At 34.9% G+C, this 25,000-nt stretch overlaps 1 protein-coding gene across 18 annotated transcripts in view; it reads left to right on the forward strand.

Annotated features, from left to right (window-relative positions):
* The window catches only part of LOC106868936 (paired box protein Pax-5), a 704,900-nt gene that overhangs the window by 596,425 nt on the left and 83,475 nt on the right, over positions 1-25,000 (forward strand). For all 18 annotated transcript variants that reach the window (XM_089353975.1, XM_089353977.1, XM_089353979.1 and 15 more), the window contains one exon: positions 14,001-14,166. In XM_089353975.1, coding sequence (XP_089210101.1) covers positions 14,001-14,166 — 166 coding nt within the window. The remainder of the gene's footprint in view (positions 1-14,000; positions 14,167-25,000) is intronic.

A 25,000-nucleotide genomic window follows, 5' to 3' on the forward strand; every position in this document is an offset into this window, starting at 1 on the left:
CATTTCTCTCTCGCTCTCCCTCCTTCTCTTCCCCCTTTCTCTTCCCACTATTTCTATCTCCTCATGTCTTTATTTTTCCGTTTCCTTACATTTTTGTTTTTCTTTTCAATTTTCAGTCCTCCACTCATTAACGCCTTATGTTCTTCTTCTTCTTCTTCTTCTTCTTCTTCTTCTTCTTCTTCTTCTTCTTCTTCTTCTTCTTCTTCTTCTTCTTCTTCTTCTTCTTCTCAGTATGTGTGTGTACACACACACACACACACGTCTTCTCATTTCCCCCATTTTTACTTTTATCTCCGACAGCCTTTCGTTTGCTTCTTCTCTCTCCCCCACCCCATGTTTTCTCTCATAATTCTTTTCGCTTCTGACATATATTTACTTCTCTTGTGAATATGTTTGTGTGTACATGTGAGTGTTGTGACACCAATATGGTTGCAACTGAATGATTGTAACCCGTACAGTATAAGGAAGAGAATTGAATATATTTCGTCCTGCAGCCATTACATTATTCCCTCATCAAGAATTACTACCACCAAAACCACTGCCACCACCACCACCACCAGCACCACTACTACTACTACTACTACTGCCTAATCTCTGATTTGTTTTCTCCCTTTTTCAATAATTTACATTATGTTAATTGCTATCATCACATCTTTATGATGTGTGCCTTATTGTTGTTTATCTTTTTTCGTTGATGGGCGAGAGTGGATTGCTAAAGGTTAGCAATTATAGCATACAATCTCTGTTAGGAATGACAATATATCCTCAGTCCCTCAATAATGACGGGAAGAAGACTGTTAACTGTGTTAACATTTGAGCTGTTGGGGACAGATTATCTCCCTGGAGTCTTTGCTCACCACTGAGGTTATCTTATATGGATCTGATCTCTCTCTCTCTCTCTCTCTCTCTCTCTCTCTCTCTCTCTCTCTCTCTCTCTCTCTCTCTCTCTCTCTCCTTATCTGTCTCTAGAAGGTCATATAAATTTCAGTGAATAATCTCATTAAGTGCTGCTGCTTGTTTTATTTATGTTTTTATCATAGTTTTGCCCACTCATATTGCCGTAAATGCGTGTCTATGTATTTGTAAATATTTGCTTATACGTATGTTTGAATGAATGAAATATACTAGGTCTCAAGTATACATATTTGTCACCAGATATTAGGATATAGAGGTGTGTATGTTTGCGTGTGTGTGTACGTGAGTGTGTGTGTGTGTGTGTGCGTGTGTGTGTGTGTGTGTGTGTGTGTGTGTGAGAGAGAGAGAGAGGGAGAGAGAGATTGAATTTATGCGTACACAAACATACAAATACACGCTTGCAAATATATATGAAACACATGTATGTACAAAATGCACATAACCGTGTATCTTATACAATTACACACGTTTTATAGACGGTGAAAACACATAATTGTGTGCACTATCACAAGCATACACACTGATGCAGCCATATAGCAAACTTACGAAAGATCACAAACTCATTCACATACACAAATACACACCGTGTATATGGACAGAACATTACACTTGCACGCATCATTATATGCATATTCACAAATGCACACATTTTACTGGTACAAAAGCAAGGCACAAACTTTCTCTCTCTCTCTCCGTTACACACACACACACACACACACACACACACACACACATACACACACAAATACACGCAGGAATATGCAGAAAAATAGCTGATACAATTATACTCCATAGAAAGACAAACTCGCAAATGCAGCCACAGAGTAATACAGAATCAGCTACGCACACACACGCACACACACACAGATTTATGCAGAACTGTATGTATATACTCAGACACGTGCAAAAATATACACACTGTGAACTGTAACAACCAATCTCAGTCACAAACACACTCACAAATTAACACACATACTCGCAAACATAATACAATGAACTGGCACATCCATATCCTACAGAAATAAACTCACAAACACCTACAGTGAGTCACAGTCAGTCACATATACACACAGACACACAGTGCACATTGATTGTTAAACAAGAGAGTCGCCGATGAATGCAATAAATCCACCATGTTTTTATTGTTGTCAGCCTCACCTCATCCTTTTAGAAAGCAAATTAAATAAGCAGCTTCTAATTCAGCCGACTTGTTATTGTATTAACGTGACCACATCTCGTTGACGTGATTGGCAAGCTCTGACAGCGAGGGGCGAGGAGTTGAGGTCAGACCGTATTTTTCATATGTGTTTGGTTTGTTGAATGGGAGGGCAGGACATGTTTGCCTTCGCGCGCGCGCAATGTGTATTATCTGTGCGTGTTTGTGTATATGTGTGTATTAATAACTGTACAATTCTATATTATATTAAACAAGGTAATTTGTATCTTCGCATGCGTATGAATCTATCTTGATACGTTGTTTTCGATTCAGCTTATATACTTAGGCATATTCTGACGTAGTTATACAGACACACACACACACACACACACACACACATATATATATATATATATATATATATATACACACACACACCGAGCTCACGTATATAAATACGCGCACACTTGCATACACTCAGATATATACACAAACATAGATAAATATCGTTATCACAGTTTCTAGCACATCCAATTCCGAGAAAAAATGTTGCTTTGATAGTAAAATATATTGGAATGTTTGTGAGAGCGCGCGTGGAGGTACACACGTGCGCGTGCGCCTCCCCACTCCCACCCATAAATCTAGTAGGCCTGGTATTTGTCCAATCGTAAAATTTTCCTTCTTTTTTTTCCTCAGGAAATTTTCTAGCAGATTCATGCTAAACAAACATACTTCAAAATTTTACACTTGACTTGACACCATTTTAATATATGATAAGGATGATGAGAAAGTAGAAAAATGAGGATTATGAACAATCTTCTTGTTATTTTGTCAGAAGAACATCTCTGATATAAACACAGAAATTACGATACATCAATGTTTAAATTTCCTTATGATGATTATACTTTTTGAGAAAGCGTCCATTGACTTTTGTATATCACTGAAACTTCTCCTTGGTCGTTCGATCTGCTGGAAATATCAGCCAAGTCTCTCTCTCTCTTTCTCAGTCTCTCGTTCTTTGTTAAAGTACATTCCAACGTCTTAGAAAAAGAACATGTAAGATTAAGTGGTTCTGAGTTTCTTGTACTTGATGGTTACTCTTAATGGCCTGATCATAAGTTTTGCTTGATCAGAATTGACCTGGTACTAAACAATACCCGCAAGAATCAGTGAAATTTAACTTATGATATTAACTTATCATATACTATATAAAATATGATATATACACTATATCATGTTCTGTATCATACAAGGAAACGGATGGTCGAGAATGAGACTGCTTTTTCGGGAATGACTTTCGTGTAAACTACAAGAACAGCAATAACTTGATGAGATAGCTTACGTCCTCTATAAGATCAGTGGTTCTCAAAGGGGGTCCATATAAGATTTTGTTGTGAAAATATATGTGCAATAAACTGGTTATATTTCTACAATACACAATATTTAAACATTTCTTAATTATAATTCTTAATAATATTTAATCATAGAAATACAATAAGAGTTTTTAGGCATGAAATGGCTATGAGAGTCCGTCCACCTGAGTAAAATAGGAATCAAATGGGTCTACAGACAAAGAAAATAAAATGGTTGAGAACCACTGATATAGACAAATCATTCGAACGATTCATTCGAACGATTCATTCGAACAGTACAGCAAATTAGTGGGTCACGACCGGACCAACAAATATCTGTTATATCTGTTGGGTGGGGAATAAAATGGTTATGACCACACCTACCACCATGAAGTAAAGAGGGAAAAACTAAGGCTAGAATACTTTGATCATCACACTAACCCACAGCTCTTCCATTTGTTGGACAACATTTATTTAACTATTTGTGCTTATGTAGCTGATAATTGGGGTGTTTATTTATATGTTATTTTATATAGCATTTGTGGAAAATAGTTTGGTTACAAGCTTCTAACGAATAAATTACTGGCTCATTGCATTTTACGATACAGAGGATGAATTGGGATTGTTTGTAATTCAGGCGGAACAATTTTCACGAAGGACATCATTCAGAAACACCGGTTTATCGGTTTTCTCGGCAATATACACCGTCCAAACATAAACATACACCTACATATGCACATGCGTAAACACACAGATGTATGCAGGCGCACACAGAAAGATTCCTCTCTTATACATAATACACACACGCGACGCACACATATCTATCTATCTATCTATCTATCTATCTATCTATCTATCTATCTATCTATCTATCTATCTATCTATCTCTCTCTTCTCTCTCTCTCCCACCCTCTCTCTCTTCTTTCTCTCTCTCTCTCTCTCTCTCTCTCTCTCTCTCTCTCTCTCTCTCTCTCGACATATATATGAAGAACAAACTTTGTCAATGGTAAAGCGATGAATATATTGCCAGATATATGCTTGAGTTATTCATTTTCGTCCTTGCAGAAAGGTTTTAGAAAATAAAAAGAAAATACAAAAGACATCCATCTACGCATTTACGCATACCTATGTATATATATATATATATATATATATATATATATATATATATATATATATATATATATATAAACATATTCATCCCTACAGATACATATTACGCGCTTACATTGAAACATACCTGCATGCATGCAAACAGACACAGAATAGGCAGAATGCAGAGAAGAGTCGCAAGTACAATCAGCCGTACATTCCCTTGCTAACTAAAATACCTTTACACTTTCTCCTGCTGCAACTAAATTATCTGCTAGGAAGTCATGGGATTTTCATGGTATGAAACACTTCTCTTTCTCTCTCCATTTAAACTGAATGACTAATATGTACTGTCTCAGATTCATTCTTCTGTTTATATATTTCTCCTTTGTTATATAGCTAGCAGGAGACAGAATATCTATCTATATATATCACTCTCTAAACACACATACACACACAGACACATTTGTGTGTGAATATATATTTCAGGATATATAAATGTATTCGCGTTCTCTCTCCCTCCCCACCTCCCCCCTCTCTCTGGACACACACAAACACACGCACGCAATGTGCGCGCGCGAATATTTTCATGTGTCGGTAGGTGTCGCTGAGTTTCCTATTTTATAGCTGTTCATCTCTTACGCAGGTCGACTAAAATCTTTCACTCCAGTTTCTTTACTTATTTTGCCTATCCCCAATATTTCCTAATATACTAGTGCCGAATTACTTGTTAACGCACTTCTTCCGGAATGTGTGTGTGTGTGTGTGTGTGTGTGTGTGTGTGTGTGTGTGTGTGTGTGTGTATGTATATAATGAGTCTTGTGCGTTATTTCGAGTGTTACGTTTTATTATTCATAAGAATACCCACATTACGTTCACCATCAGCATTGTTCGTGGATTTGTAAATATTATACATATTGCATTAAAAGAATTGCGAAAAATAGATGAAAAATAAAAACAAGAAAAATATTATCAGACAGAAAAGATAACAATAAATATGAAAAGAAAACAAAATATTTTTCTAATGTTTGTTAAAGCTGCAAGTTTCTCTCATCGCTGACTTCACTTGGCTTTATCGTAACATCGAAATTATTTTCTTTATTCTCGCAGCCTCGTTGTTTCTGCTGTTATTCTTGTTCTTCTTCCTGTTGCTGATGGTTTTTTTTATATCATCGACTATAAATTCTGTTATCATTTGTGATATTTATCATTTTTTCCCCCTTTAGTATTTGTTGAGCGATCTGTCATTATAAAGCCCTTCATATATCGCTAATATCTTTTCAGAACTTACAACACGATACTGTATGTGAATTCCCATTTAAAACTTGTCCTTGGATAAAGTGAAATTTTGAGAATTTTAATAATAGTTAATAGAAGGAGTGTGTGGTAGAAATAGAAAATGACGGTGAAGAATGTAGGTGCGAATATGGATGTGTGGTTGGAGAGTTCACACTGCAAGCTTGTGAGTGTAACTTCAAGCTATATGCCATGAAACTACAGAGGTCAGTTGCGCGCGAGTGTTTAAATATATTGACAAGGCTCGAGTGTGATAATAACCTAAAGTGATAATAAGAATATGGGCATATTTATGACTGATTTTAAGAACCTAGACTCCCACGTGGGTCTAGGTTCGCACCCATTACCTTTTGTCATGGGTTTGTGCCTTCTACTGCGTCTCGGATTAACCAATGGTGACCAATATCGAGTGAGTGTAAAAAGGTTGTTGGAACCTCAGTGGAAGCCACCGGAGTATGTGTGCTATGTAAAATCAGTGTTTTATGAAAAAAGTCGAATTTATTCATTTGACCTGTATATATTGATAATATAAGAATCACACAGAAATTGTATTGGAGTCAATATGAGTGATAACAATCTTATAGGTTGTGTTCCACCGCAATTCAGTGAATAATAGAAGTAACAGTAACTAATGGAATAGATCTCGTTGGACAATATAACGGGAACTTAATAGAAGATTTTTGGCTCAATAATGTGACCATCAGTGTCACATTGGTTTCATCCAAAAGCTAAGCTCCCATTAAACCGCGGCTAGAACTCAATTTCGATTCTTGATTAAAACTATATTCCCCCTCTATTAAACCACTATTGAACTTGTGAAATTCATAAAAGGTCACATAATTCAATTTCCCATCGTCTCCTCCAAAACTAAAGGGCTATGTTACTAGTCAGTGAAAAACAGCGTTTGAAGATGTTTTTCATAAGAAATCAATACAGTGGAATTACTACTTGCTTATGGTATATCAGTTAATTAGTTAATTTTAATTTACACAGTCTTTCAGATCTTCATTCATTTAACTTTGAAGTTATATAATCCATAAGTAATATTTTTCTAAATTATTTTTTCCTATCAAAATAGGAAAAAGGGCATCGAAACGATAGCTATTACAACCAGCCGAGAAAGAGATATAGCTATGGCTCCAGAAATTTACTTTAAAATTAACTCGCAGATGTTTAATGCAATTATAAACCACTTTAGCACCATACTATCAATAAAATATCCGAACTACAGTGTTCTGAGAGAAATCTGGTACAAGATGTAACTATACTACTACTACTACTACTACTACTACTACTACTACTACTACTGCTGCTGCTGCTGCTGCTGCTACTACTACTACTACTACTACTACTACTACTACTACTACTACTACCACTACTACTACTACTACTACTGATGATGATGATGATAATAATAATAATGGTAATGATAATAATTTCTTTATTAACCTCTAAGGGCTCACATAAAAAGAATTGGGTATAGGATATTACAATACAAATAAAGTGGGATTAAAACGTGTAAACAAAAGACAAAAGCAATAAATAAATCTATAACAATCAAAATCCCCAAAAGAGGAAGACTTCCTAGGGCTGCTCGTGGAAACGCCACAAAAATAAACACGATCGCCTTGTCCTCTTAGGCAAGTGCCCTCTCCTTTTTATATACTTTCAACCTAGAGGAGCATACTTAGAGGGTAGGCCCGTTCACTCGGGCCATTCGCGCTACATTCACCCACCTATAAACAAAATTGCTGAGAGGTAGCACTTCCCTCTCTATCCTCACTTTTCTTTTCAAATGAAGCTTGAAAAAGTTGATGATGGCTTGGTCAAAGAGTAAACTGTCTGTCTTCAGCCCTGTCAACCTGGTCCACCATACAACTGCTTTCGCTAAGGCCACCAGACAAAGAAACACTGATTGTTCTTCCCGGCTAAAGAAAGTTAGTGGGACGATCTTCACGATGGACTCAGCCGATAGCCAGATCCATCCTACATGCGACAGCAGGTGTTCGACGTAAACCTACAAGTCAGTAATGTTCGGTCACTGGACGAGAGCGTGCAGAACAGTTTCGTCGCTCTGCGCGCATCTCGGACAAGCCTGATAGAATTTATCCCGATCTGGCAATGGCCTCCGGTAGTTGGAAATGTCTGAGCAGGTTTTCGAGACTTTTACCCCACCTTTCCTATCCGCTCGTCCCTCACAGTCCAAACGTAGCTCTAAGACGGTGTTGTAATCGCCCACTAATACTAAAGGTCACGACGTTCCTAGGAAAACCTCCAGACGTCTGAAGAAATCTGGCTGTTCTGCTCTTGTTGGAGCCTAAAGAGCCACCAGTCTTAGGTCACCCCCGTCACTACTGTTCACATTCGGAACCATCAACACAACTTCATGTTCCAGGAAGATAGCCCCTGTCTTCAGATCCAGACCTCTCCAGATCAACACCGGCGTTACAACCCCCCATTCCCAGTTGCCATAGCAATAAATAAATCTCGTATCCACTGAAAACGAGAATGAAAGTTTGTCGGTCAGAGAGTCTGGTTTCATTGATAGCCACTAAATCTACACTTAGTGACCTGAGGTCGTTGAGTAGACGGCCTTGTTTCCAAGGCGATCTAAAGCCACGTGCATTTATACTACCTATTCTGAGCAAAGGCATTTTAGATTAATAGAAGCGGAACAGATTACTTACAATAATTTTGTTAGGATTTTTGTTGGGCATGATCCGTTCCCATGGCTATAAATAACACGAGCTGTTATTTATACAGTCATTTATTGATGTTTCTCCTAAAACCCCTACTCTTTCAGGATATTTTGTTTTTACGTTGTATCTTTTTTTGTTAGGATGAATTTTGTGTGTTGGTACGCTGATTCTTGGTGTGATGTAATCGGTGAATGTGATGTCTGTATGGTAAAATATGTGTTATGTGTTCCATCAGTTCTTTATTCTTCGTATCTATTGCTGTGTAGTTAAAGATGTTTAAATTTTGCTGGTGATGGGATGTGAGATCTAAGTGTTGTGTGTGTGTGAAACGGGTTGTGCTTGTGAGGTAATGGTAGTGATGGGGATGTTGTTGACGGTTGTAGTGTGGCTGCTGTTGGGGATTGTATCTGTATTTTTTCTTAAAGGCATCTCCCTCCTTTGATCATACCTTGTAGGTTTTTTTTTGTGTTGATGTCAGTGCGTTTTTATTTCCTTTGCATTTCTTGGACGTGCTGACGTTTTCCCATTTAAGGTTCTCATCGTCGTCTCCCTCTCCACAGGACATGTATGAGAGGTCCGAAAAGTAGAGGGGTAAGGCTTGGGGGGATTATTTTTTGTTATGTTCATGATGAAGTTCTCGTTTTGGGGAATTTCTGATTGTTTTGTTTTTGGTACTGTCTGGAATGTGGAAGTCATAGATGTTCGTGTGTTCTCTCTTCTATTTGCTGCTGTTGCTTCCAATGTTGTTGTTCTCATTGTGATTGCTGTAATTGCTGTTGCTGTTACTGTTACTGTTGAGGCTGTAGAGGTGCTGTTACTGTTATTGTAGTGGTGGTGATATCGGCAAAAGTGGCGATCTTCCTTCTGTCTTTTGTTGTAGGCAGTGGACTTTAGATGATTTGTGTCCCCATACATGTGACATCTCGGTCTTCTACCATCAACAGAGGCTGGTAATTTTATCTGGGATTGCTTCTAAACTTCGTCATCTATCTGCACCTACAACTCTATGCCTTTCCCCAGCCAGTTTTGTTATTGCAGTTTCCGCATCTGCCGGATAATTGTTTCATCCTCTATGTCCAGGAGGAGAGCTGCTACCAACTAGCCGATGTCTATTTCTTGTGGAATGTCCTCAATTTTTATTTTCGTCATTCGTCGACCTAGATATATGAGTAACAGAAACGGGTCTTCATTTTTTAAGGTCAAAGTGGAATACTACCTTACCTCCTTCTCAATGGCAAATCTCACCTCTGCAGTGCCATATCGCTTCTCTCTTACAACTTAAGTCTTTGTGTCTCATACTGGATGTAAACACTTTTCAATTCGTGACTGTGTCGCCCGTTTTTCGGACAGTGTCCTGTACAATGGCTGCAGGAGCGTTGAGAGTAACTCTTCTTCCATTTTTTGTAACATGCTTCTTGTAGATTTTAAATCGTCCATTGACTGCTTTACATTTTCTTGTGTACAACGCACTGGAGTTGCCAAACCGTTAACGCTTGATATGTGGTTTTTGTCGTTTTCAGTGATTGTGTTCACATTATTGGTAGTAGTGGTGGCAATTGAGTTTGCACGTGTTCTGTGTAAAAAAAAGAAATTGCTATTTTTTAATTGTTTTTCTCGTTCGTTGTTTTGATAAGTTTTTGTAATGACAGTGGTGCTACTGGTGCTCTTGTTTTTACTTCTTTTTTTTTCCTTTGTTTTTGCCAGCGGTGGTGACGCTGTTGCTCTTTATTCTATTTATACTACCTCTTTCCATGTTTGTTAGATCAACCGGAAAAGACTGACTGCGAAAGGCAATTTCGCCTACAAAACTACCTCAGAACGTAGAGCCAAAAGAATTGTCGCTAAGTATTCTGTTCGATGCACTAACGATTTAATAATAACAACAATTATTAATGCTGTTGTTGCTCTGTGAAGCCGGTGAGAGAGAAATATAAATGGGTTGATAACTGAAAACAGGTAGCTTTTTTTGTTCACCTAGATTTTGTTGGTCACACATGGTTGTGTAAACCTACGAACAGAAGTATTCCAATCGTACCAATGCCATCTCTCTTGCCTCTCAGATATAGTACATGTAGGATTAAATTATCCAATGCGCTCTAATTGTTTTGAAACTACAGGGCATGATTTGAAAGTAATTTGACTACCATTTTCAGCAGGTCGAGGATGCGCGAAGAGAAGATTCCTTCGTTGGTTCATCGGAAACATCTGTACTGGACACTGATGTTGATTAACCCTTCTAATTTAAAATTATTCCTTCTTCCGTTCTTCTGCTTCTCTCTATATCCGCTTGCACGAGAACAATTGTATAGTTTGGTATGATATGATATGATTTGGGATCTAATTGGATATTTATATAAACGGAATGTGGACTTATGAAATATTATATGCCAGAAATAGAATGAACGAGTTAAAATGATGGCATTAGAGTCGTTAAAATTCAAAGATCACCAATAATGAATGTGTCAGAATTTAACAGGCTTCAAGCATGTGTGACTCCAAGATAAGCTGTCGGCCATAAACTATGTAGATGGGCAACTGAAGTCTTAATTTATTTTCTACAGGGCTGCTGGAGAGGTACAGGCGTAGAGAGGCGTATATTGTTATGTAGATTTACAAATCTCAGAAATTCTGGAGAATCACATCAATCTTATTAAAAGCTGTTCAATTGCAAACTATTTCTCACTCATTCTTCAGAATTTCATAGAAGGGTAGTTTCATAGCAGTGTGTCGTGATACAAATTACGTATGACTGGAAATTTATTTTAAAATCCTTTTTAGTATAGAACATACATATTAGTCCTAACATTACCGTTTTGTGTAGTATTACTACTGTTATGTGCGTGTTCTGAAGAGAAATGGTTGAACGATGAGGTATTGGACCACCTTTTCCTGGATTTAATTCAATTCTGCTGCAGAATTTTTGTGTATTTTGTACGACGGTTACATTTCCTAGAATTCAACAGTAAACTTAGCTGAACAGCAATAGATTATCTGAGCATATTAGATTAAATAGACAGTTGTCTCATTCAAGAAAGCATGTGTAGTTAATTCATCTACTCCATTTCTATTGACCCCAGAAGAACGGAAAGCAAAGTTGACTTCGGCGGGATTTGAATTCAGAACGTAAAGGAATGATTTTATTGTTACTGTAGAATTAATTATCTTGTAAAGAATTCTAATAAAACATCGACATGTAAGGAATGGCCAAGGAGATCCCTATTCTTATCATGAAAAACAGTAAAAATATTGAACTATTGAAGAGTTAGAAAAAAAATCAAATTTTAATACTGCCTGTTCCAAAACACACATATTGAAGGGACAATGTGGCTTTCATAGGTACAGGACTGACAAATGTAGTAAACAGTGGAACGAATGATTGTCTTGTACTATTGAGTTACTTCACTTTATGTCTTGCGTTCAAATATAACGAGGTTCTAATTTATATTTCATCGGACTGAAGTGTATAAAGTACAGGTAAAATACTGGGATCGATTAAATATGCTACCTCTACCCTATCAAATATGAGGCATTGTGCTTCTATTTCAAGTCAAGTTTGCTTTAGAGTAAACAGATAAATATATATACATATACATATACAGAGTGCGATGGGTAAATTGTCGCCATTTTATATTTTTAATTTTGTGTATGTGCATTGTTTGTGTTTGATTTTGTCGACTGTATAGTAGGGTTAGTTGGGCACTGTCTGAGAAAAACAGCACCATGATGCAATTCACTCTGACAAAAATTTGGAAATGACATGCTGTAGTACTTGGCATTTGCGCAGGAAGCTCCAGTATACGAACATTTCAGAGTGGTAGAATGTCAATTTGAGGACAGTACAGAGTACCGAGAGTGATAAAAGTCAAACATCCAGTCAACATCATGGTGCTTGGAGTGACCACTAGTGATGGTGACGTTATGTCTCCATTCATCTTCCTACACGATCTCAGACTCAACACGGAGGCCTACATCAAGTGCCTGGAGAAGGTAGTGCTGTACTGGGTCAACAGGGTGGCTGCTGAAAGACACTATGTCTGGCAACATGACTCTGTACCATGCCACACAAGTAGGAGAACTCAGTCATGGCTGTCAGACAATTTCTGCGACTACATCACCTCTAACATCTAATGTGGCCACTTAACTCCACTGACTGCAACCCCCTTATTAAGTGTGGAGCGCAATTGAGCGAGAGACCAACAAAACTTCTTACCAAAGATTAGCTGAAGGCAAGGATTATGGCAGCATTCACCAATTGTTCCATAAATACTTTGAGTATATAACAATTAAGGACCACCAACCGTTATCAACTTGTTGCACATCTTTATAGTCAGCCCTCTCACAATTTAAATTAGTTTTTTGTAACTACATTTGCAATTAATATATGATAGAGGGTACTGTGTGGAACCACCGACTCAAGGATATTCGATAAAAAAAAATCTACACCAAGCGATTTGTTGTATTCCTGGGCTTGTTAAACAACCATCTATTGATTTTTAGGTCACTCATCTAGATAGTGCTATATTCAGAACAAACAAATATTACTGCTCTATATTTCTTCATCACTTTTTGAAATCTATCAGTGGTAAAGTTTCAATAAAAATAATTATAAAAACAATAAATACAGACAAAAACTAGGAAGGACTATTGCTCTATCTAAAAATGCACTGAAAGTTATACTTCTAATGCTTTGAGAAAGAAATTATCACCCGAATTTTGGGATTACCTAAATAAATATGATGTTATGAAGTTTCAAGAAAATACAACAAAGTTTATAAATATGAAAGAAACCCCACCTCTCCACCTTTTTATATTTTACTGTGAACATGAGGGAAAATTTGCTATAACATCTAACATCATTATGATAAATTTCTAACATCTCAGCAGACAGTGGGTGTGTGGGGGTTATCGGAAATTTCTTCTATAAGCCGTGTTTATCTAGTTACAATTTAGAATTTGGATAAAATATAATAAAGTTAATATTTACTTGAAGGAATGTTTGACTTGTAATAATTTGCATCAGAAATATGGAATAAGTGTTGTTTGTTTATTTAATTTTTGTTTTCTTTTTATCCAACGCTGGTAAATGTTGGTGCTATGCAAATCTAAATTTAATTTCTAAACGTATAATTAATTCCCTACATCTTTGGAGCTAAAATTCCCCCCTCTCATCTTTCCTATTTTTGTGGAGGGGGATATTTGTGAAAATATTGAAAAAAGAATATAATCGTTGATAGTTGATTAGGATGCACTTAATAATGGAAAAAGAAAAGCATTAATGAATTTCCTCAAGATCTCATTCTGTCCATCTGAGATATTTGAAATGTAACTGGTTCCATTAGATTAGATTTTTTCGAAGTAATTTCATTTTCTTGAACTCTGTACTCTAATTAATTTTTGAAATTTCCTTTTTTTTATAAGTATGACGAAAAAAAAAAAAATAAAGAATTTAACTTGCACTTAAATTTATTTTATTTCTTCTTATTGGTGTAGGTCACGGAGGTGTTAACCAATTAGGAGGGGTATTTGTAAATGGTCGACCTCTACCAGATGCCGTTCGCCAGCGGATTGTGGAATTGGCCCACCAAGGGGTACGGCCTTGTGATATCTCTCGACAGCTCCGCGTATCTCATGGCTGTGTCAGTAAAATACTTGGAAGGTAAGGCCTATTAACAATATATAATATCTATTTGTTATGTCACTGGTTTACTAGCAGGTCAACCCTATGATCAAAACTGTTCCAGTTGTGACCATCCAGTCCTTATTTTTTCAGACAGTGTTTATAGATTATATTAGCGAATGTATACTTATCTTCTTACAATGTCAGAAAATAATTGAAGAATTCGCACAAGAAGCAACAACAAAGAGGCACCTTTAATGATTTCTATATACTTATGCAGACGTGTATGGAAGTATATATGTGTACATAAGTATGACAGTGTATACGTATGAGAAAGTAAATGTATGAGTATCTACATGTATGACTATATATCAATGAGTTCACATTTCACTAAGACCATTGTATTACCCCAATGGTCAAGGTATGTAACTTTGCTTCTTATCAAGTACCGTCTTTGTTTCATAGCTGTTTAACTAGCAATAAGGATCTCAGCTACACCCATAACAAATGAAACATTTTTCCACTAATACGACAAAATATATCCAACAATTATAGTATATATATATATATATATATATATATATATATATATATATATATATATATATAGAGAGAGAGAGAGAGAGAGAGAGAGAGAGAGAGAGAGAGAAGGAGAGAGAGATATGTAAATATGTACATGTACACTGAAATTATATATATATATATGTATGTCCGTATGTGTGAGCGGGTGTGTGTGTGTGTATTATATATATATATATATATATACATACAGAGAGGGAGAGAGAGAGAAAGAGATATAGTACACTAAAATTAGGGAGATCCCTCTCAAAACTCAGGAGTGAAATTCTTGTGCCGTGTCTTTGAAAACTGAGCCCACTCGATTCTCTCTCTCTCTCTCTCCCCACCTATTTCTTTCTCATTTTATCTCTTTTCTAGTTAGTTTGGATCTCTCTCTTCCCTCCCTCTCTCTCTCTATCCATGCCACCGATTGAGCGCCTTGATAGCTTTAATGCTGTTAGTATTTAGTTACATACTTTTCCATTTTGAATTTCCCAGTCGATCTTCACTTTCTCTTCCATCCTCCCAGGATCAATAAAATAAAGTACAAGTGGGTACAAAATAATCGATTGCAACCTGTTTATTTCTACAAAGCTTATTTTAGTATTCCTATTTCGATTTCGTTTGGAACCATATTGCTGTTTTATACGCTTGGAGAAAGAAAAGCAAGGACGCCCTGATTCACACCTAACTACCCCTCAACCATAGTTAAGTAAAAAAAAAATCTACAGTATATTTGTATTCATATGTAGTATTCTGTGACTTCATATTATTTAACTTATATATATGAAAATAGCCTTGATATATAAATCCAGCATTTTATTTTTGCCCATGTCAGCCATTTCCAACGTTAAGTATTTGTTTACATAACGTCAACTAATGAGTTTATATAGGCTTTGTATATTCCAATAAACATGTTTTCTTATAAGTATATGTGTGCGTGTATATACAAACCAGTACACGTGTTTAGTAGAGTTTTCTTTCCTTTTCTTCTTTGTTTGGGGTGTTAGTTTAGAAGCGTGTTATTTGTTTTATAGCATTGTTCAAAGAAACTGCAAGAGTGAAAAAGACAAATTGTTCTATCTAATTTTCTTCTTACTATTTAATTGACTCCCTAAGCAGGATAATGTTTCTGACTATAGGATATTGTACTTACATTCTTTCGTTTTCACTTCGCTATTATTATTATTATTATTATTATTATTATTATTATTATTATTATTATTATTATTATTATTATTATTATTATTATTATTATTTGTTCGTCTGTTATAATGCGTGAAGTATAAAGAAGCTCTAAGAATCTATTCCCATTAAACAAAAATCTCTTTACATATATGTCTGTCTGGGGTGTCTTCCTTTCTTTCTGCCTCGTTTATATACTCATTTACACTAGGAGTATTTGTAGTGCATAATGTTATGTAGAGCAATGTCGAGAAACACGTCTGTCTGGCTGGCAGTCTGCTCTTGCATCATTCATTATTCACTTGTTTGCAATAGTTAATTTAGCTGCCGTTACAAATCTGACGTATGGCCTACAATAATTCCTCTCTGTCTTTTTATCTTTTTCTTTTTTCTTTTTTTTCTTTCTGTGCGTCTTTGTGTTGTAGCGGAACAGCTTAGAATACAACCAACATTATTGTCGAAAGATATTCTTCACGACTCTGCCAGCATAAAAAAATATGTTCTCTTTTGTTTCAGGTGCGTGCACCATTAATAAGAACCTCAACAACTATAACTATAATTCTAAACCACACACACACGTACATATGTGCATATATGCGCGCGCGCACACACATACACACACACACACACACACACACACACACACACACACACACACACACACACACACACACATATATATATGTATATACACACACACCCGTGTACACGTTTACATTATTCCTTTCTTTGAACTGGGTCAGTTATCACGAAGACTATTTTGTTTGCTTAGTAAAGCAACCAATTCTTTAGTGATAGATAGAAAGCCAGAACTACAGTTATATGGAAAGATAAACATGTTTATGTTGCTGGCGAGAATATCTTACAACTATATCTAATTGTCTATCTTTTTAGAATCTTACACAGCTATTTAGAAATGTGTTCTTCTATATGCTTCTTACCCTTTTTTCTACATCTCATTTGTTTTCTTATACTCATTTCGGTGTATAAGAAAATAATTGCCATGTCGTTTCTTTGTCCCCTACTTATGATTATATATGTGTGTGTGTGCATAAACATGCATATATATATATATATGGTTATGTCTATATACATGCATATATAACTCACTGTGTATGTGTATGTATATATATATAGCAATAAGACAATGGAGGTGAATATGTGGTACTCATCAACTTGCAGACATTGTATTATGTCAATTTACCTGCTTATTTATCAACTAAGAGGACAGGACAATAAAAACAATATACAAACACATATGTCATATCAGTAATAAAAATTAAAAAAGACATCAAGTGACCGAAGAAGGGACAATGTCTTACATCTGTTTCAGCCTAGACGTGACATGCCTTATTCTATCTATATAACTCCAGTAAACTGAAGTAATTGATAGTTGAAATGGATGAAAATAGAGGTACATGTATGATTCTATAGGCCTCTTCATAGATTTACAAAGTTCATGGAGTTAATTTACAATATACCAATATAAACATAAAAAACATATAGAAATCATAAAAACTCAAATATATATGCATATGCATGCATACTTTGACATATATAGATATACATAAATAAATAAACATAAATACATGAATATATATGTGTACACTTATGTGTACATACATAAACGTCTATACATGCACACCAATGAGTCAATTGTTATTGTTATTATACATAAGGACATATATATATATACCCACCCACACATACATACATACACACATACACATGTGTATATAAGCTTTCCATGGTGCATAAGCTTTAGTTGCGTTTGGAAAGGAGGACCGTGCATTGGTTCTTATGAACAATGTGACGCATATCATCCTTTATCAAACTGGTTAGCCAAAGACTAGTGGTTAGAACCAAATGACTTGACATTTTTAAGTGGGAAGTTGTAATGTTCATGTCTATCTTTAGGGTATTATGAATGTTAAATGTTGCACCACCTAACATTCGAACTTGAGGAGACGAACTTGGCTGCTACACAATATTTTATCACTAGTGTAGAAGTGTGTACATGCATATGCATATACACACAGATATTTCTGTGTATTTATAAATACATAAATACACATATGAGCACTTAGGAGTATGCGTGTATATCACATACATGCTTACATATACAAATGAGAGAATCATTTAAGTGTTTTATAATCCAGACCTAGAAAATGTTTTGGATTGATGCATTCTGTCTCCATCACCATGATCATCATCTGTCTGTCTATCTCTCTCTCTCTGTCTCTCTCTCTCTCACACTCTCTCTCTGTCTCTCTCGTGCGTGTGTAGATGTAATTATTTTTCTCAACATTACACTTCATTAATCCATTTGGAGTGCAAAAACTAAACTAAAGTAATAATAGGAAATGAAAATTAATTAGGCTTTTTAAATTATGACATCTCATTTCTGTGGGGGAAGGTGGCACATTTTGGGGTCTATTGTTCAACTGAAAATATTTGGCTCATCAGTCATGTGGTTCATTTTTGGTACAAGCCTAAGCAAGTAACATAACAGTTTCGTCCACTTCAGAAATAACTTTTTTGTGTCAAACACTAGTAACTGGTTGTCTACTTGTCTCACAACGGACATTCTACATACTGAGTACAGTTTAAACTAATTAATAGGCTTGAATTAGTTGATTAGTCACAACATACCTGCTACCTCCACATTATTAAGCCCAGTCAGCTAAGCTTTGTGTTAGTTGTGGACAATCACTATTGCTATTGTTACCGCCCACAGAGCAGCCACTGACTTATAGAATGTTGCTTTCACATCAGACCAGACCTCTTAATCACCACTTGTTTAATAAATATTGTCGACTGCTTCAGCTGCTTTGCTTTCGAACTTGGTAGGAATTATCTCATTGGTCAAGGTAGCCACTTGAATACAACGTTTTTAACAAATTATGGTCCATTAGTTTTTGTTCTTTTATCCAGTAATTTCTTTCAATTCTTTTTTTTTATTTAGCCTCCCTCCATTTTTTTTTTTTGTCTTTCACACAACTATATCAGGTAATTGTATTACATTTTATACTGAAGATTGTTAATTTCGAAAACAACCTCTCTTCAAGTAATAGGCTTTTATTTGAAGATGAAAAACTAAATTTTGAAGAAATATTTGCAACAAGCTTAATATATCAGGTATCATATTTCTAATGTCGATAATTTTAGTGAATTCGGAGTAAATCACAAACATACTGCATATGAAAGATTTAATAGTACGGACACTTATTGGTCAGATCTCGTTTATACACACGCACACCTATGTATAAGTACCCACACACATGTGCGTGCACATATATATATGCGTGTGTGTGTGTATTTAGACAGACAAGGATAGATAGATAGACAGATAGACTGATATATAGATAGATTGATAGACAGACAGATAGATAGATACATAGATAGATAGATAGGTAGGTAGGTAGGTAGATAGATAGATAGATAGATAGATAGATAGATAGATAGATAGATAGATAGATAGATAGATAGATAGATAGATAGATAGACAGGTAGATAGATAAATACACTTAATATACATACGTATACAGAAACATGCATGAATTTATAGAGGAGGAAAGAAAAGCAAAAATTTACCTCTCTTCGAAAGATTAGGAAAAATGCCGTGTATAAGGACATTGACATAAGAGGATTTCGTGATTGAATGACGTAATTCTGCAATTAAAATAGCGCTTATCATGTAGTTAATAAGAGGAACACACTAATTACTCCCTATGTAGTGAAAGGGTGTAATTCCCACTGCTTGATATATTATTATAATTTGTTTTTGTACTCAAAAGTAGAGCTAAAAGCTGTTCGGCGCGAGACTCGCTACAATTTAGCATCTCAGGAGGTTTAACTTATCATCATTTATATTGTAGCCTGTACTTTAGAGTGATAGAATATTTTGACATCTTTGGTCACTTTGACACATTAGAAATCTAGAAACCTGTCATTAACGCCTACATTATACACACATACACATCTACCAACATATAGATAGGTAGATTTGTACATACCTGCATTTGTCATCAATGCTGGGTAATGACCGAAGAAGTAAGATCGTCAACAATAGCGGCAGAAATATAGTACCTCTCAAGGATCTCTGGTGTAAGGTTACTCGACAAGGTGCGTATCTCGGACATCAGAGTATCTCTCCAGGTGAAGCCGCTACCTCTGTGCATTGAGAGGTCACAGCTCTGATACTACGGACATATAATTAGATTCCCGCAATAACAAGAATTGGAAGGCGGATTGGGCTTGAAGAGTGAGATCGTTGAATGATATCCACATTCTTAGCTGGTCACGTTAGCGAATCCAGCCGGAAGCTTGCGACGGTTGCTTCTTGTAGGTCCCTATGGAAGAGATGCTTGAGGAATCTACTTCCTGACTCTCCCCTGAATAATGGTGGGGAAGTTAGTTGGATAAATCTATTTGTCTATATTTTTGTCTGGCTGCTCTGCATTATTTCTCTTTGTTCATTTTTGTTAAAATAATGCAAATTACCTAGGACATAAATCTCTCCTACACATTTTAGCATCAGTTTAAATACCTTGGCTACTGAAAATAATTTCGAACAACTGTCGTGCTGATGATGGGTTTTGAGCCAGAAGTACATGTCCATGGCTCATCTTAACATTAAGCATATTTTTTTCCTTAAAGCATGTCAAATTTGGGGATTATCACCGCTTTCCAAGTGTAGATGGTCGTTGTGACACAGCATCTAGTGGCAATGTTACGTTAGATAAATAAAGATTTTATGTTCTGTAGAATTTGACATACATGTATGTATTAGCGTGTGTATGTATATTTAAATATAGATATCTAAATGGATCTCCCCCCCCTCTCTCTCTCTCTATATATATATATATATATATATGTGTGTGTGTATATATTAGTAAGGTATAGATTAATGAAAAGTTTATTTACTCCTGTCTTCTGTGTTATCGTTTCATTAATCTATACCTTTCACACTTTCCCTATTTGTCTTGGCTATGTCAAGATGTTTTTTTATGTATTCTTCTTTCCCACTTAAATTTTAAATGTTGTCACAACAGTAATATGTCCATTCTGCTGAGATTTTCAGTAAATTTTCTATATCCTTTTGCAGCTCAATATTGCTCTGCATTTTGCATTTAATGTAATGCTCGCATTACTTAAATAAATGGGGTAGCATGAAACGTGCGTACTGCAATAACTTTTAAAAGCCGTGTTGCTTTTTTTGATTTTTGATCACCTTGTTTTTTAGAATTGTTTGGATAATACCCTACTATATTCTGGTGCCTAAACATAAGTGCCACATTCAATTTTGAATCTAAATCTTCTAATATATATATATATATATATATATATATATATATATATATATATATATATATATACATATACATAATTATGTGTATTTCTTCTATCTTAATGAATAAAAATTCTTCTGATAGAATAAATGGGTTAATAGAAACCAATGTAGCAAAGAACACAAAATAACTGTGGTTTAGTTCCTGTTTTTAAGGCAGGAACTCCTTGAAATTTTGGGTATTTGAGTATATTTAAGAATTTAAGGAATGGAGAAAACGCATGTTATAATTGCATATTTTATTCCTACATATGTTTCAAAGGATTACAACCTGTGTGTATGTGCATGTATATATATGTATATGTATATGTATGTGTATGTGTGAATGTGTATGTATATGTATGTATACATATCTTTATATATATATGTATATATGTGTGTATATATATATATATGTATATATATGTGTGTATATGGGTATATATGTGTGTGGATGAATGTATCTGTGTGTATGTATGTATACATGTATACCTGTGTGTGGGGGGATGTACGTATGTTTGTAAGTATACACATGTGTGTATATGTGTACAAATCTACGTATATTTAAGCATATATAATTGTGTATGTATTTGTATAAACCCATATGTATGCGTTATTAGGTTCTGTATGTAAATACATATTTCTATATGTATGTGTGTGTATGTATATATGTATGTACGCGCGTATGTGTGTTTATGTATGTATATGTATGTATATGTGTGTTTGTGTATATATGTGTATGTGTGTGTGTGTACGCACATATATATATATATGTATACATGCACACACATATATATATGGATATGTGGATGTATGTATGTATATATGAAAACACTTGAGTTATTTTTCCTTTATATATATATATATATATATATATATATATATATATTTGTATGTATGTATGTATGTGCATGCGTGTGTTCACGTATGTATACATGTATGTATATGTATATGCGAATCTGTTTATTTGATTAGGTAATAGACGTAGATGTATAGCTATATGTATGTGTATGAGTCTATTTCTATTTATACATGTGTGTATATATAAATGGATACATGTGTGTATTTGGGGACATGCATACATGTGTATATTTGTATATGCGTGGGTACGTATGTGCATATGTATAAATGTGGACGTATGAGTGTATATATGTGTGTATATATATATATATATGTATATACAAGTGCACATATGTATGTATATGTATATACATATATATATATATATGTGTGTGTGTGTATTAGTATGCATGTATGTGTGTGTTTGTGTATATGGATTTATGTATGCATGTATGCTCTCACACATTTATAGGTATGTGTTGTCCAACCCACTATCCGGCAGCGTCCAATTCTCTAACGGTTTTTTTCAAATGAATCAAGTCATAACCTTATCCATCTATTGTTTTCATAATCAGTCATAATGTCTTACGTTTAAGATGATTCCCATGCTTTCCCTGATGAGAAGGTTACAACTTTAATATCAAAGATCCCTATGGATCACACAGGTTGTAATCCTTTGAAACATATGTAGGAATATAGTATGCAATTATAACATGCGTTTTCTCCATTCCTTAAATTCTTATATATATATATATATATATATATATATATATATATATATATATATATATATGGGAGAATATACAAATAATAACAACAGACGAGGACAGGTGGTGTAAATAACAAAAGTATATATTAGTATGACGCTCGGGAATACGGAAAGTCTTTGACGTTTCGAGCTACGCTCTTCAACAGAAAGAATACGGAGACAAGGAGAAAAACACGGAGAAAAAAAAATTGAATACTGTTCAGTCAACGGTCATATATACATGAGTAAAAAGTAAGCAACCTTTTGAACCATGAAGAATTTGTGCTGATGTACATATGGATGTTACATATTATACATAACTATACACCTAAAAAAAAAAACTTCGCTGTGTGCAAGAATACTTCAGCCAAATGATTTCAGATATGTATATCCGTTTATGAAGTATTCTACTGCCCACTTTCTCTGTCCTCAGTGTACAACATTCTTTTCTGGTGTTATCTACATGTCTTATATTATTTCTTAATTGCACTACAAATCAGCGAAAGGAAGTTTGATCAGTAATGACCACCGTCTCATCAGTTTTATTAGTTAAAGATTACTAAAAGTAATTGAAATAAAATATTTTAAAACTGCAGATGAATAAAGATAATTGCTTCTGATTTACTGAAATTTTGAGGAGTGTGGTTAGTTCATTTCATCGAAGCCAGTGCTCAAATAGTACTTCATTTCTTGACCCCCAAAACATAAATGACTAAGTTGACCACGACAGGATTTGAATTCGGGACATAATGAATCACAGATGGACTGCGAAGAATTTTGTCTGACACTCTAATGGCTCTGCCAGAATATATAAAATAAAATAAAATCATTCACTTAAAGTTTGATAGTCATTGTGAAATTTACTATTTCTTCGCCTCCATATCGGCCATGATGTTACAGACCTGTGATAAAAGGTATTCCAGCTGTGTTCATCTTTTTTTTTATTCATTATTCATTTGTCCCAATGTTTTCTTTTCTAAGACGGCTGGTTGTGATTTGAGGGAGATTTGGTAGCTACTTCTAGCAGGATGAACCGCTGCGTACAAGCTCCCTTTTCGAAACATTGTGAGGTCAGCGATAATAAATATTTTAAGAAATTTTGTGTATAACAGTTTATCCGATGTTCATAGTTGAGAATTAATCTTAAGAAGTAAAAAGATAAACTTCAGCAGTAAAAACTTTCTGAAAACTTTACGACAGTATCACGTGCAGGCAATTGTCTCTTTTTCTGACGTCCTTAAATCTACTTAGTCATAATAATCTTGGTTAACATTGTTAGACTGTTGCAAAGGATACAGAAATTAATCCATTTGATTGTTACTTTAATACTCATCTGCTATTTTTTTCTCTTAATTATTTTGCATGTGTTCCGCTAGGTTCTAATGTCATTCCACTCAATTGATTATTTAGAAACATTGTTCAACATTTTTCTTCTTATTTATTTATTTTTAACTAACTATTATCTACTTATTTCGAGTAAATAAAACCACAACTAACATCAGCTTCTGAGCGAGCAGCAATTTAGTTTACCTTTACTTCATTGCCACTTGTATCAGTATCAGATCTCTAGAGCCAGGTTCTAATTGTTTCATGAGCTGCCCATTAGCAATGGGAGTGTTTGTTAATATATGAGATGTGTATAGTTATTTCTTTATATATGATGTGTATAGCTATTTCAAACATAAACGTTCCAAGTATCTGACTTCATTCAGGCAGTCGTTTCTCATTTTTGTTTAAGAAACACGTACTTTGCTCTGTTTAAGCTTGATTTCCATACTTTTCTCAAATCATTCGTTAAAAAAATCTGTAACTCGGAGGATTTATCTCTATTTGTATGTAAAATACTGGCGAAGTTTTATAATTTAAGATCGAGGAAACTAACCAAAGTTTTAAGACAGCAAAGAAAAAAAGCAACAACAAAGAAATATGTATTGAATAAAACTTGTAAAATAAAAGCTGATGTGTCTTGGCCAAAGATGTTGCATGACGTTTCAAAAAGGGTCAGACATGAAGTATTATTGGCTAGAGACACACCTTTTTGAGAACGAATTATAAGAGTCCGAAAGAATTTGTGGTTTGTGACAGAAAAGTGGATTTAGGAAACTTCATAAACTCCAATAATCTTGTACAGCGTTGGGTGATGAGAATAGTGACGTTTCAAACAAAGTCCTTTATCAGAGAAAGGCAGTTTTAAAAGACCAGTTTAATTTTGC

Source organism: Octopus bimaculoides, chromosome 6 (genome assembly GCF_046866305.1).
Source record: "Octopus bimaculoides isolate indiv1 chromosome 6, ASM4686630v1, whole genome shotgun sequence".
NCBI lineage: Eukaryota > Metazoa > Mollusca > Cephalopoda > Octopoda > Octopodidae > Octopus > Octopus bimaculoides.